Here is a 12,772-nt window from a genome sequence, read left to right as displayed (position 1 = left end):
ACCTCAACGGGCACCTCACCAAAGAGATACACAGATAGTAAATAAGCATATGGAAAGATGCTCCACATCACCTGTGATCAGGGAAATGCAAGTTACTATAATCAGGAGATACCACTACATACCTATTGTTGTTTAGTTGCTGAGTCATGTCTGACTCTTTGCGACCCCATGGACTGTAGCTAGCCAGGCTCCTCTGTCCATGGGATTCTCCAGGCAAGAATACTGGAGTGGGTTGCCTTTTCCTTTTCCAAGCAATCTTCCTGACCCAGGGATCAAACCTGAGTGTCTTGCTTGGCAGGTGGATTCTTTACCATTGAACCACCAGGGAGGCTCCACATACCAATCAGGATGTAGGACAGCTCAAATCCAAAACACTGATGATACCAAAAGCTGGCAGGGATGCAGAGCAACAGGGACTCTCTTACACTGAAGGTGGGAACAAAAGATGGTACAGCCGCTGTGGAAGATAGTCCAGTAGTTTCATATAAAACTAAACATACTCTTACCATAAGAACTAGCAGTCAAGCTCCTTGGTATTTATCCAAAGAGTTGAAAACTTATGCCCACACAAATGCTTATACATGAATGTTCATAGCAGCTTTATTTCTAGTTGTCAAACTTGGAAGTACCCAAGACGTCCATCCACAGGTGAATGTGGTACACATCCAGATAACGGAATATTATTAGTCAGTGATAAAAAGACATGAGCTATCAAGACAAAAAGACATGGAGGAAACTTAAACTCACCTTGCTAAGTTAGAGAAGTCAATCTTAAAAAAGCTACAAACAGTATTATTCCAATGATACGGCATTCTGGAAAAGTCAGAAGTATGGAGACAGCAAAAAGATTGGGTTTTGGTGGTTGCCAGGGATGGGGAAAGTGGGGAGGAGATGAACAGGAAGTGCACAGATTTTTAGGATGGTAGAACTACTTTATATGAGACTTTAATATTGGATCCATGTCATTATACATTATGAAAGTGAAAGTGTTAATCGCTCACTCGTATACAACTCTTTGCAATCCCATGGACTCTATCCTGCTAGGCTCCTCTGTCCATGGAATTCTCCAGGCAAGAATACTGGAGTTGGTTGCCACTCCCTTCTCTAGGGGATCTTCCCCACCCAGGGATCAACCCGGGGTCTCCTGCACTGCAGGCAGATTCTTTACTGTCTGACCCACGAGTGATTCAGGCATTAAACATTATGTGTGTGCTTAGTTGCTCAGTTGTGTGTGACATTTCGTGACCCTATGGACTGTAGCCCATCAGGATCACACATTTGCCCAAATTCACAGAATGTACAACACCAAAAGTGAGCCCTAATATAAATTATAGACTTTGGGAGAATATGATACGTCTATGTAGGCTCATCAGTTTTAACCAGTGTACCACTCTGGTGGGGGTTGTTGATAATGGAGGAGGTAACACAGTGTGGGGGCAGGGAGTAGATGAGAAATCCCTGTACTTTCTGCTTCACTCTGCTGTGAACCTAAAACTGCTCTAAAAAAAATAAAATCTCCATTTTGGAGCCCATTATACAGAGTGAAGTAAGCCAGAAAGAAAAACACCAATACAGTATACTAATGCATATATATGGAATTTGAAAGATGGTAATGATAACCCTATATGCGAGACAGAATAAGAGACACAGATGCATAGAACAGTCTTGTGGACTCTGAAGGAGAAGGTGAGGGAGGGACGTTCTGGGAGAATAGCATTGAAACATGTATATTATCACATGTGAAACAGAACACCATTCCAGGTTCAATGCATGAGACAAATGCTCAGGCCTGGGGCAATGGGATGACCCAGAGGGACGGGATGGGGAGGGAGGTGGAACGGGGTTTCAGGATGGGGAACACATGTAAACCCATGGCTGATTCATGTCAATGTATGGCAAAAACCACTACAATATTGTAAAGTAATTAGCCTCCAACTAAAATAAATAAATTTATTAAAAAATAAAAATAAAAGAAAATAAAATAAAATCTCCAAAAGCAAAGCAAAAAACCAAGAACACAGGAAAATCACAAAGATGTCTCTATGTCTTAGCCACTTGGTTTCAATTATCCAGACGGAAAATGTTTATCATCCAGAAGATGACAACTTATTAACAGCTTGGAAGTTTCTTTCTAAAGAAACCAAGTGTTTCAGAATCCTATATTTACTCAGGATTTAATATACAATTGAGAAATGTTCTTATTTATTTTGTTAATCCAGACTTCTGGGAATTTTCAATACAGTCTAGAGAGAGGGGATGTATAACTGTGTGGCACTAAAACCGGGGCAAGAAAATAAATGGCTTACTAAGCCCTTGCCACACGCTCAGAAATCGGATCTACATGTTGTCTTTGAAGCTGGACATGAGCCCCCAGCTGGAGGTATCAGAACAGATGAGGACCAGGCTTAGGGAAAGCAGAGAGACCCAAAACTGAATTCCAGCTCTGCTCCTTCCAAGCGGGGTGGTCTCAGGCAAATTTTGCAACCTCTCTGGGCCTCCACCTCCTTACTTGTACAGTAGGGTTTGGACTTAAACCCTCCCAGCTCAGACAAGCTGTATTCTAACATTCCAGAGCTAGCTCTCTGCCATTAGAATCCCCTTGTTCACAAGCCCCGATTCTCTAGTTCTACTGCGTAATGCGAGCACTACTACACAGAATCATCATTGCTCATCTGTCAGTGTGGACTGCACACTCTGTGGGGGCAAGACTGTCCACTGTCCTCCTCGGTGCATCCTGGCACCTTGCAGGGAGCCCTTGCACAGGCGGGATTCACCCTTTCCACAAAGGTCTACTAAGCAGCAGTCATGTACCACTTGCTCTGCACTGAAGCTGGAACCCAGAGACTGTCTCTCCAGCCAGAGCAGCCTCTTGTGCGTGTCCAGGTTGCTCACTCAGACCCTGGGAGACTCTGAATGTGGGTCTGTGATGTCAGAAGGATGGAAAGCGCTGAGGGAGGTACAGGAGGAAATGGCGCTGAAGGTCACATGCAGCGACCATCCTTCGTGGGGTGGGGGACACCGATGCCAATACAGCCTTGGGGCCCACATACCGCCCCTCAGACCAACGGAGAGCACTGTCACACCTCCACCTGTGGCCTTGCCACAGCCTCATCTGGGATCTACTTATTTGTGAAATGAAAAGACAAAGTATTAGTCTATCAGCTGTGTCTGACTCTTTGTGACCCCATGGGCTATAGCCCACCCGGCTCCTATGTGCATGGGATTCTCCAGGGAAGAATACTGGAGTGGGTTGCCATGCCCTCCGCCTGGGGATAGTCCTGATCCAGGGACTGAACCTGGGTCTCCTGCATTACAGGCGGATTCTTTGCCATCTGAGCCACCAGGGAAGCCCTGATCCCAAATCCACACTTACAGAAGCACCTGCCAAGAGGCTGAGCCTACAGTGTCTGCATCTACTCCTGAGCAAGGGTTGTGGTCTCAACTGAGTTAAAGCTGGGGTTACAGTTTTTGCCTTGGAGATGGGATGGAGCCAGGAACTTTTCCTCAACTTGATGAAATTTCAGAAATTTCTCATGATGCCCAGGTATGGATAGTGGGCTGGAACTTGGGGTGAAGAGGAAATGCCAGCTTGGGCATGGCCTGGACAATAGCAGGAAGATGGAGTCCCTCCCACTTCCTTGAACTGACCCCTGAGGGTGACTCTGGCCAGAGTCCTGCAGGCAGGTGGCAGGGGTGACCTCTGCCCACTCAGGAAGACTGAGATGACCTGCGTTTATTTTTAACTGTTTTTATATAAAATCTGAAAAGCCTTTGGACCCTGGGCTCACATCCAAGGTGAGGTGAATAATAAACAGTAAAAAAAGTAAATAAATAAAAGCATCAGACCCTAGAGCCCACATGCAGATCTAGGGTCTCATAGTCTCCTCGAACTGTCAGATGTGACCTCCAGAACCTTGTCATTTATAAGTAGCCAGGGAAGTCCCTCATGCTGGGAAGGAAAGATTAAGAGCAGGAGGAGAAGTGGGTGACAGAGGATGAGAAGGTGGGATGGCATCACTGACTTGATGGACATGAGTTTGAGCAAGCTCTGGGAGTTGGTGATGGACAAGGAAGCCTGGCGTGCTGCAGTCCATGGGGTCACAAAGAGTCAGACACGACTGAGCAACTGAACAATAGGGGAGCTGGGCCACCAGAGCAGGTCCTGACCTGAAACTTACTCACCATGTGACCATGAACAAGTCCCTTCTGCTCTTTGAATCTGTTTCCTCATCCATAAAATATGGGTGTGGATGGACCAGATAATCTCTAAGGAGCCTTGCAGGTCCTGAAAACCACATCTCATCCTGGACACTCACCCTGGTCTTGGGCATGGAACATGGAGAACTGCCCATGAAACCCAGTCTTAAGGAAAGGATTTAGTTGCTCATGTGACTTCAGCATTTCCCTTAATAGGACCATTTAGCTGCATCCAACAATCACAGAGCACCTACTATGTGTTCTTAACAGCCTCTTCATAAGCCACCTGTAAGGAAACTGTCACTGTCCTCAGGTCACACATGACAGAATTGATGGTGCACTTACCCTGGGCTGGACTATGCAGTCCCCAAGGTGTGGGGTTAATCCCAGCCCTCCCCCTCCCCATTTGAGTGTTCTTGAGTATCCTTGTGGGGGTAATATAACCCCACAAAGCCTCAGTGTCCTCATCTGTACAATAGAGATAATGCTGGCCCCTGTGTCTCATGCAGTTGTTTCAAGGTCTGAATGGAATGGGCTTGTGAGGTACTCAGTAACCATCATCCTGCCTCCCCCCAAACCTCTTCTGAAATCTCTCAGCATGTAGCCTGCTGGTCCTTTCAGATGGTTCACAAAGCACTGTCACACAGATCATCTGCGGAGGGTAGAGGCTGTGTTTTATTTATCTTAGATGCCCACTGAATAATGCCAGGTATCAAGCAGATACTCAGAAACTACTTCTTGGATAAATAAGTTTGACAGCAAGATTTTAAAAAATCACCATCTGCTTCTCACACTTACGATCAGTTCTCCATTCTGCTAAGCATTAAAATGTGCAGCCGTGCATTTCAGTCTCACAGCCACCCCATGAGACGAACTCACTTATCAATCACTGTTTGACTGAAGAAGAAACAGGCTCAGAAAAGGGAAGTGATTCACCCCAGGTCTCAGTCAGTGAGAGACAGACCTGGGATGTGGACCCTGGTTCTAGATCCTGGTTCTCATCCTCTGCAGTCTGTCTCCTCTTTTTTAGCCAAAAAAGGCAGTGGCTGGGGGAAAGGGTGGGTAGTGGTGCATGGGAGCAGGATGCATGTAGTCTGAAATAGTAGATTGATAATGCAGTGATTTTTATATTTTGGAAAAACAGAAAAAATCCTATTGTCTTTAAGATACAAACCAGAGAAAGCAAAGATCGGCAAAATCATCTCATCTGAAGGGACATGAGAGTGTCTGTCCTACTTTCTGGTCCCTGAGGCACACTCATGATTACTTTCTAGCATGTCCTCAGCCTCCTTATAGCTCATAACATGAGGCTTGTTGACGTCTCCTCTGTGTTCTTCTCAGTCCTCTCACTCAGATCTGCCCACCTCCCACATTTTAGCAGTTGGTTCTTCATTCCACCTATCCCTGGGAGCTGAGGGGACCATCTTTTGCAAAAGGTCCCAGAGTCATTAAGTTCTTACTTCCTCAGAGGTTTTGTCTCCACGCATTGCCTCCATCAATAACTTAAGAGTAAAGCTTACAAGCAACTGCCTACCAGAAGCTGGCATTCAGGGACTATGATACGGTCAGGGTGATAGAGGCATTTAAAAAAAGCCCTATATTCCTCTTTCCCACAAATGAGGAAGCCAATGGTGGCCCAGATGGTAAAGAATCTCCCTGCAATACAGGAGACATGGGTTCGATCCCTGGGTTGGGAAGATCCTCTGGAGAAGGGAATGACTACCCATTCCAGTATTCTTGCCTGGAGAATCCCATGGACAGAAGAGCCTGGCGGGTTATAACCTATGGGATCATACAGAGTCAGACACAACTGAAGAACTAACAGTGTTCATGGCATTGACACTCAGCCACAGGACTGTGGACTGTGCCCAACCGAGTACCCATAGAAGCAGGTGGCTGCTGCTCAGCTCAGCCGAACGCTATCAGGCAGGTACACAAGCCCAGTGGTGCCGTCTTCCAACTTTCCAAGGGACAACGGAATCCTACTGGTTTTTTCATGTATTTCAAATGAATTATCTGATTTCTATATGTTGGTAACTAATTCTCCTCCTCTTCTTTTTTTTTTTTTAATAAAATACACGAGTGGGCTGTACTTGGCCATGAGCTGCACATGTGACCCTTGTGGCACAGACGGCTGCAGTCATCAGACATCCCTCTGCTCCCCTCGCATCTAAGCTTCCCTGGCAGCTGGTGAGGCCGTGTCTCAGGCTCTGGCCAGTGGGTTGGTAGTGGGAGAGCCACCTGTGACTTCCAGGCCAGGGCAGCTCAGAGCTTGCTGTCTGCTCCCATCTTTCTTCTCCTGTGGTCCCTGGTGGCTCAGCCATAAAGAAACCATCTGCAATGCAGGAGATGTGGGTTTGATCCCTGGGTCAGGAAGATCCCCTGGAAAAGGGAATAGTAACCTACTCCAGTATTCTTGCCTGGGAAATCCCACGGACAGAGGAACCTGGTGGGCTACATCCATGGAGTCGCAAAGAGTCAGACACGACTGATTGACTCAAAAACAAACAAACAACAATGAGGCACTGGTGGCCACGTGGTACAGACAGCACAGAAGGATGGAGGCAGCTGCCCTTCCCCTCACAGACCACAGGCGGGTGAGATCTCCAGATCCATCAGTAGAGACAGCCAGTGCCACCTGCCCGAGCACAGGCCTGGAGCCCAGGTCTTCATCACAAAATCCCCATGGTCGTAGTTTAGCACCTCAACTCTCCTTTCCGTATATGACTCTCAACCCAGGAAGAAAACAGGATGAGGCTTTGCTATGTCACAGGTGAGCAAACTGAGGCACAGAAGGTGGAAGTGAACAACCCTGAGGCACGTGGCAAACAGCTGGTGGACAGGGAATTCCAGCTCTGGACTCCTGAGTGAACTCCCTGCACAGTGCTCCTCCTAGCTCCCAATTCCAGAGCTGGCCTTCATAACGTGATGCCCCTGGTGCTCTCTGGGTCACCTGTGAGCTTGTACGAGGACCACTCGCCCCTGCCCCTCCTGCAGCGAGCTGAAGATCCATCTCTTACCTTTCCCGTGGACTTGGTCCCCTTCCAGATGCAGAAGTAACAGATGGTCCAGGCCGCCAGCAGGCACAAGGCCAGTTCCCAGCGAAGGTCCCCAATGTGCTCGATCCCATCCGAGATGGCCAGGACTCGGCGCCTGCAGAACGGAGGGCCCAGAGTCATGGGGGTTGGAGACGGCCCACATGGACCCCACCATGGGCAGGGGCTAGTGCGGCAGAGGGGCAGGGGCAGATCACTCAGCCATGTGCCCCCTGTTCACCAAGCGTCTTCTCTGAGTCATACCAGGGCCGGGTGTGGGGGTCTCAGAAAGGAACGAGACCCAGCGCCCAGCCGTCCTGGAGTCACCCCGTGGGGGACTGGCTGGGGGTTCACAGATGGTGTATGGAACAGTACGGTAAGAGCTATGTGGAGGACGTCCAGGGGAAGCACTGAACCTACTTCAAGGCTCCTGGGAGACGGCAGGACTGTCCGTAAACACTCCAGGTCCCTCCCTGAGGGGTGAGGGGTGATGACACATTCCTGCTGAGCTCAGCTCTGGCCAGAGGACTTGCTGTGGCCAGTGGCACACACGCCCCTTCAGATGGCGGCATTCAGAGCCAGGCAGTGTGGTCTGCCCTGGTCCTTCACACGAGTGTTGCTGTCCTAACAGAAGCATGTGTCCAGGTGGCCCTCTAGAAGCTCAAATTCATGAGAGGATATGTGAGCCCTCCAGCCATCCTAGGTCAGAGCTGCCATATGAGCAAGAAAGAAACTCTGCTGAAAGACAAATGCTGGATGATGTCACTTGTACGAGGAATCTAAAAATACAGCAAACTAGTAAATAAAACCAAAGGGCAGCAGACTCACAGATACAGAGGACAAACTAGTGGTTACCAGTGGGAAGAAGGAATGTGGGGAAAGGGCAATATAGGGTAGGAGCTTCTTTTAAAAAAAAAATTATTACGGGGTTATTAAGGGACTTCCTTGGTGGCTCAGATGGTAAAGAGTCTTCCTGCAATGAAGGAGACACAGGTTCGATCCCTGGGTTGAGAAGATCCCTTGCAGAAGGGAATGGCTACCCACTCCAAGATTCTTGCCTGGGAAACTCCATGGACAGAGGAGCTTCACGGGATACACAGTCCCTGGGATTGCAAAAGAGTCAGATACAACTGAGCGACTAACACACATGGGAATATATAAAGTCATGTGGGTGAAACTTTTCAAAGTTGTAAAGCACTGTAGAATTGAAATATTCATTCAAAAAAACAACTTGATTTCTTCAAGCTACTAAGATCTTTGTTACTGCAGCACAACCCAGACTATCCTGACTGCCATGGGGCTCAGAGAAAGCTTTGTGGAAGAAGTGATACTTGGGCTAGACTTTGAAGGATGACGGAGTTTAGCCAGAAGAGGGAGTGGGTAGAGATAGTTTCAGGTCCAGGGACAAGCACGAGCAATGGCCAGAAAACAGATCATGGGGTAGTCGGGGAATGTGGGGGCCCAGAGATCAGAAGGGAAAAGCAGGGCAGATACACAGAGGAAGCATCACTGGGAGCCCTGAACAGTGGGCCAAGGGGCAGGGGTGTCCAGGGGGCCCAGGCCACAGGATGCATCCAGCCATGGCCTCGCTTGGAACCCACTCGTCCTTCAGAGTTGACACAGGCCTGTCTCTCACAGCATATCCTGGGGCTTGTGCTTCTCCAGAGTCAGACTCGCCACACTCCATATTGTCCAGAACCATGGCATCAACACAAGCCCCCTCCACACTCGCTCCATGAACCCCATTCTGGCTGCCAAGCCACCCCCACTGGACCATGCCAGTCGCCTGGGCGCTCTGGGAACATCCTCTGAGAAAAGCAGCTCCCATCCCACCAAGCATGAAAGCCTGCCTCAGTGACTGTCTCCCTGGGAATCCACTTGGGGCCTGATTCTGCATTAATTACTCAATGACAACAATTAGTGCTGGTCTGCAGGCTCCCTCCAGCCCCAAACCCTGCTGGAGAAATCAGGCAGGCCCCCAGACAAAATTGGGCTGAGTGCAGTCAGGGATTTACTCTCAAGGAAGCCAGCTCTCACTAGACTGATAGCCAGAAAGGGGACATCTACTTAAATACACATTTATTGAGCACATACTAGGTGCTAGGCCCTACATTTATACTGCAGATAAAGAAGTATGCATGGTACAGCTCTTGCCCTGTACTAGAAGGAGTTGGGCAAAAAGAAGTGTAAGTTGTTTGAGAAAGAAAGGAGACAGCTGCTTTATTATGAGGGTTACTTTATTTGTTTCTCATGCCTTAGCAATCTTTGGCTTTAACTCATTTTAAAGTGAGGGGCTGTATTAAATGAAACTTCTAGGAATATCTATTCTTATAACACCCTGGAGAAGGAAATGGCAACCCACTCCAGTATTCTTGCCTGGGAAATCCCATGGACAGAGGAGCCTGGCGGGCTACAGTCCACGGGGTCACGAAAAGTTGGATACAACTGAGCAACTGAGCACATTCTTATAACCGAGCAGCAAGACCCAGAGCATGGTCCTTGTGGGATGCCTGCCGAAAACATAAAAATGCCTGGGTCCCATCCTGGACCCATCAGGTCTGAATCCTTATGGAATGGTTCTGAGGAAGCTTGCATTTTGCTACATTTTCCCAAGGATTGCTCGTGCAGGGCAAGGCTTGGGTATCACTGCAGAAGTAGAATTTCCTTGTAATGAAGGAATGACTTAGAAACACCAAGGGTTTTTTTTGAGAGAGAGAGAACGTGAAGGGGGGGTGCTTCTCTAGTGCCTCAGACAGTAAAGAATCTGCCTGCAATGGAGGAGACCCAGGTTTGATCCCTGGGTCGGGAAGATCCCCTGGAGAAGGGAATGGCTACTCACTCTAGTGTTCTTGCCTGGAGAATCCCACGGACAGAGAATGACAGGTTACAGTCCATGAGGTCGTGAAGAGTCGGACACGACTAAGTGACTTTCACTACCACTATTACTACTTGAAGAGGGAGTTGGGGTCCTCTGAGAAGTTACTGAAGGGATGCACTGTCTCCCCAGAATAGAGCAATATACCCTGCTGTGCCCGCTCACCCCCAAAATTCTGCAGGAATTTCAGGGTGCTCACCGACTTCCTTGTCTCCAGACCAAGAGCCTCGTAGCCAAGGATGCATACTACTACCTGACACACTGCATGCAATCTCCCCACCCCCGGCCCCTGAAAGCTTCTAGAACATCCATCAGCCGGCGAATGGGAAAGGACAACCCAGAGCAGAAGAGAAAGTGGCCGAGGCAGAGGGAGATGCCCGGGGTACCGAGGACTCAGATCTAGCAGGGCTGCATGCACGCACATGCCCTCTGACTGATGTTGTGGTTTTTCTGAACAGAGCATCTGAAAACTGGAAACAGCACGGGGATCCAGGGACAAAGAAAGGGTTAGCCCTGCCAGGAGCGAGCTGGCGCAGGCCCCCTCTGCCACATTTTGGAGGCTGCACACTTTCGAGTCATGCAGCCGGTCTCAGAGCCCTCTCGCTTAATTGAACAATCTAGTTCCCAGAATGGGAAGCACATTACTAAAAGCTACGCAGGATGAATGGCTCTTTTGTTCCACCAGACACTATTTGAAAACATCTTCAAACTATTTTCTTTAGGTTTTACCAGCACTGACTCTAACTAGCAATGGACCTTGAGTTTCTAAAAAAAGGAGGCTCGGGGGGCCAGGTTCTCAGCCTGCAGGGCTGTGGAGTTGTTTTCAAACCCACAAGGGCAGCCTTTGAGAGCCTGGGGGCTGGGACACTCAACTCCAGAGACTTGGAGAAGGCACAGCTCTTCCTGGGAAAAAAAAAAAACAACTTTCTTAATGACCCTCCCCCGTGAAGTGCTGGGACAGAAGAACGGTCTGAATAAAGAAGAGTCTGCTGCCAGCACCCTGGCCAAAAAGGACCCGGGAACAGACCTCCCAACACCCTTCAGAGGGGCGGGAAATGCTGAAGACTGCATGGGGCCCTTCGGAGGCATTCATTGACCTGAGTTATATTTTGCACCTACTATGAGCCAGGCAGGAAAGCAGATTCTTCACGTGGCTTTTTTTTTCAGGCCATTAAGATATGTCTGGAGATTTCCACCCAGCACTTGGAGGTGTAATGTCTCTCCTTCTCCAGCCCTCAGCACATACAGAAATGCCTGGGCTTGAAACTGAGCTCTGCTTCTGACCAGTTGTGTGACCTTGGGGAAGGGACATCACCCCTTTCCATAGGTTTTCTTTTTGTTGTTGTATTTTTATTTTTTCTTAGCTTTTTTAAAAACATGTATTTAATTTTAATTGGAAGATAATTGCTTTACAATATTGTGTTGGCTTCTGCCATACACCAACATGAATCAGCCATAGGTATACATATGTTCCCTCCCGCCTGAAACTCCCACCCACCTCCCACCCCATCCCACCCCTCTAGGTGGGATTTGAGCTTCCTGCATCATATAGCAAATTTCCACTGGTTATCTAATCTTACATACAGTAATGTATATGTTTCAATGCTATTCTCTCAATTTGTCCCACCCTCTCCTTCTCCCCACTGCCATGTCCGCAAGTCTGTTCTCTATGTCTGTGTCTATGTTGGTTTTCAAGCAGGAACTCATCTCACCCTCCTAACAATCCTTGAGGAAGGTACAGTTGTTATCATCATTTCAAAGACGGGGAAACTGACGTGCCAGGTGGTCAGGTAACTTGCCCAAAGTCAGTGAGTGCAAGTGACAGGGTCGGGCTCTGAACCCAGGATCCTGGCTCCAGGGCCCAGACATTCATCCGCAGTGCCTGCTCCTTCGACTCCTCCATGACACGAAAATCACCCCTTCCTCTCTTTACAAATCAAAGGCACGTACCCCAAAGCTACTTTGCGTGTCTTCGTGTGCTGGGTAAAAGCAGTACCCGGCATGCGTTCTTCATGCACTTATTAATTTATTCAAAGTGACACTTATTAAGGTGTTTTCAGTGTGTTGGGTACTGTGCTACACTTGGGGCCCTTCAGGAGCTCACGGTCCACTGGGGAAGACAGACCAGTGAACAGAGCAGAGTGTGGACAGGGTGAGGACACCCCAGGGGACCCTCACTGCAAGTCTGGCCAGTATCAGGATGTGGGGGTGGGGTGGGGAGGTCCCGGAGAGCAGAAGGACAGTTAACAAAGAAGAGGGAGGCATTTGGGGGCTGAAAGGCCACCAAAGGCAAAAGCCGGGAGGCTGGAACCAGGGCTCCGGGAGGCCAGAGAAGGGCTCAAGGTGCAGCAGGAAGCGGCGTGAGAAGCAAGGGCGAGGACAAGGCTGGAGTGATGAGCAGGTGAGCCTTGCTGAGGGGCGGGCGCCTCCTCCTGAGGGTGATGGAAGCCTAGGAGAATCTTACAAAGGGGCAGGACTCCATCAGGTGCATATTTTGGAAAGCTCTCTTTGGTTGCAGTGGGAAGATTGGAAGGTAGGCGTGGAATGGAGCAAGGTGCCCAGTGTGGAAACTTTTCCGTTAACTAGGACAATAAAGAAGGACGGGCTGGACTAAGGTAGGGAAATGACCCTGGAGGGGAAGAGGGGGGCTAAGGAGCAGCAGGGA

General features: G+C 48.8%; 1 protein-coding gene across 6 annotated transcripts in view; it reads right to left on the bottom strand.

Moving 5' to 3' along the window:
* SLC6A11 (solute carrier family 6 member 11) overlaps positions 1-12,772 on the bottom strand; it is a 128,720-nt gene that overhangs the window by 93,999 nt on the left and 21,949 nt on the right. For all 6 annotated transcript variants that reach the window (XM_081524488.1, XM_081524483.1, XM_081524485.1 and 3 more), the window contains one exon: positions 7,218-7,350. In XM_081524488.1, coding sequence (XP_081380614.1) covers positions 7,218-7,350 — 133 coding nt within the window. The remainder of the gene's footprint in view (positions 1-7,217; positions 7,351-12,772) is intronic.

Source organism: Giraffa tippelskirchi, chromosome 9 (assembly GCF_054371585.1).
Source record: "Giraffa tippelskirchi isolate mGirTip1 chromosome 9, T2T-mGirTip1v1.2.pri, whole genome shotgun sequence".
In the NCBI taxonomy this organism is placed as follows: domain Eukaryota; kingdom Metazoa; phylum Chordata; class Mammalia; order Artiodactyla; family Giraffidae; genus Giraffa; species Giraffa tippelskirchi.
Note: the sequence above shows the minus strand (reverse complement) of the source record. Positions and strands in the feature narration are given on the sequence as shown.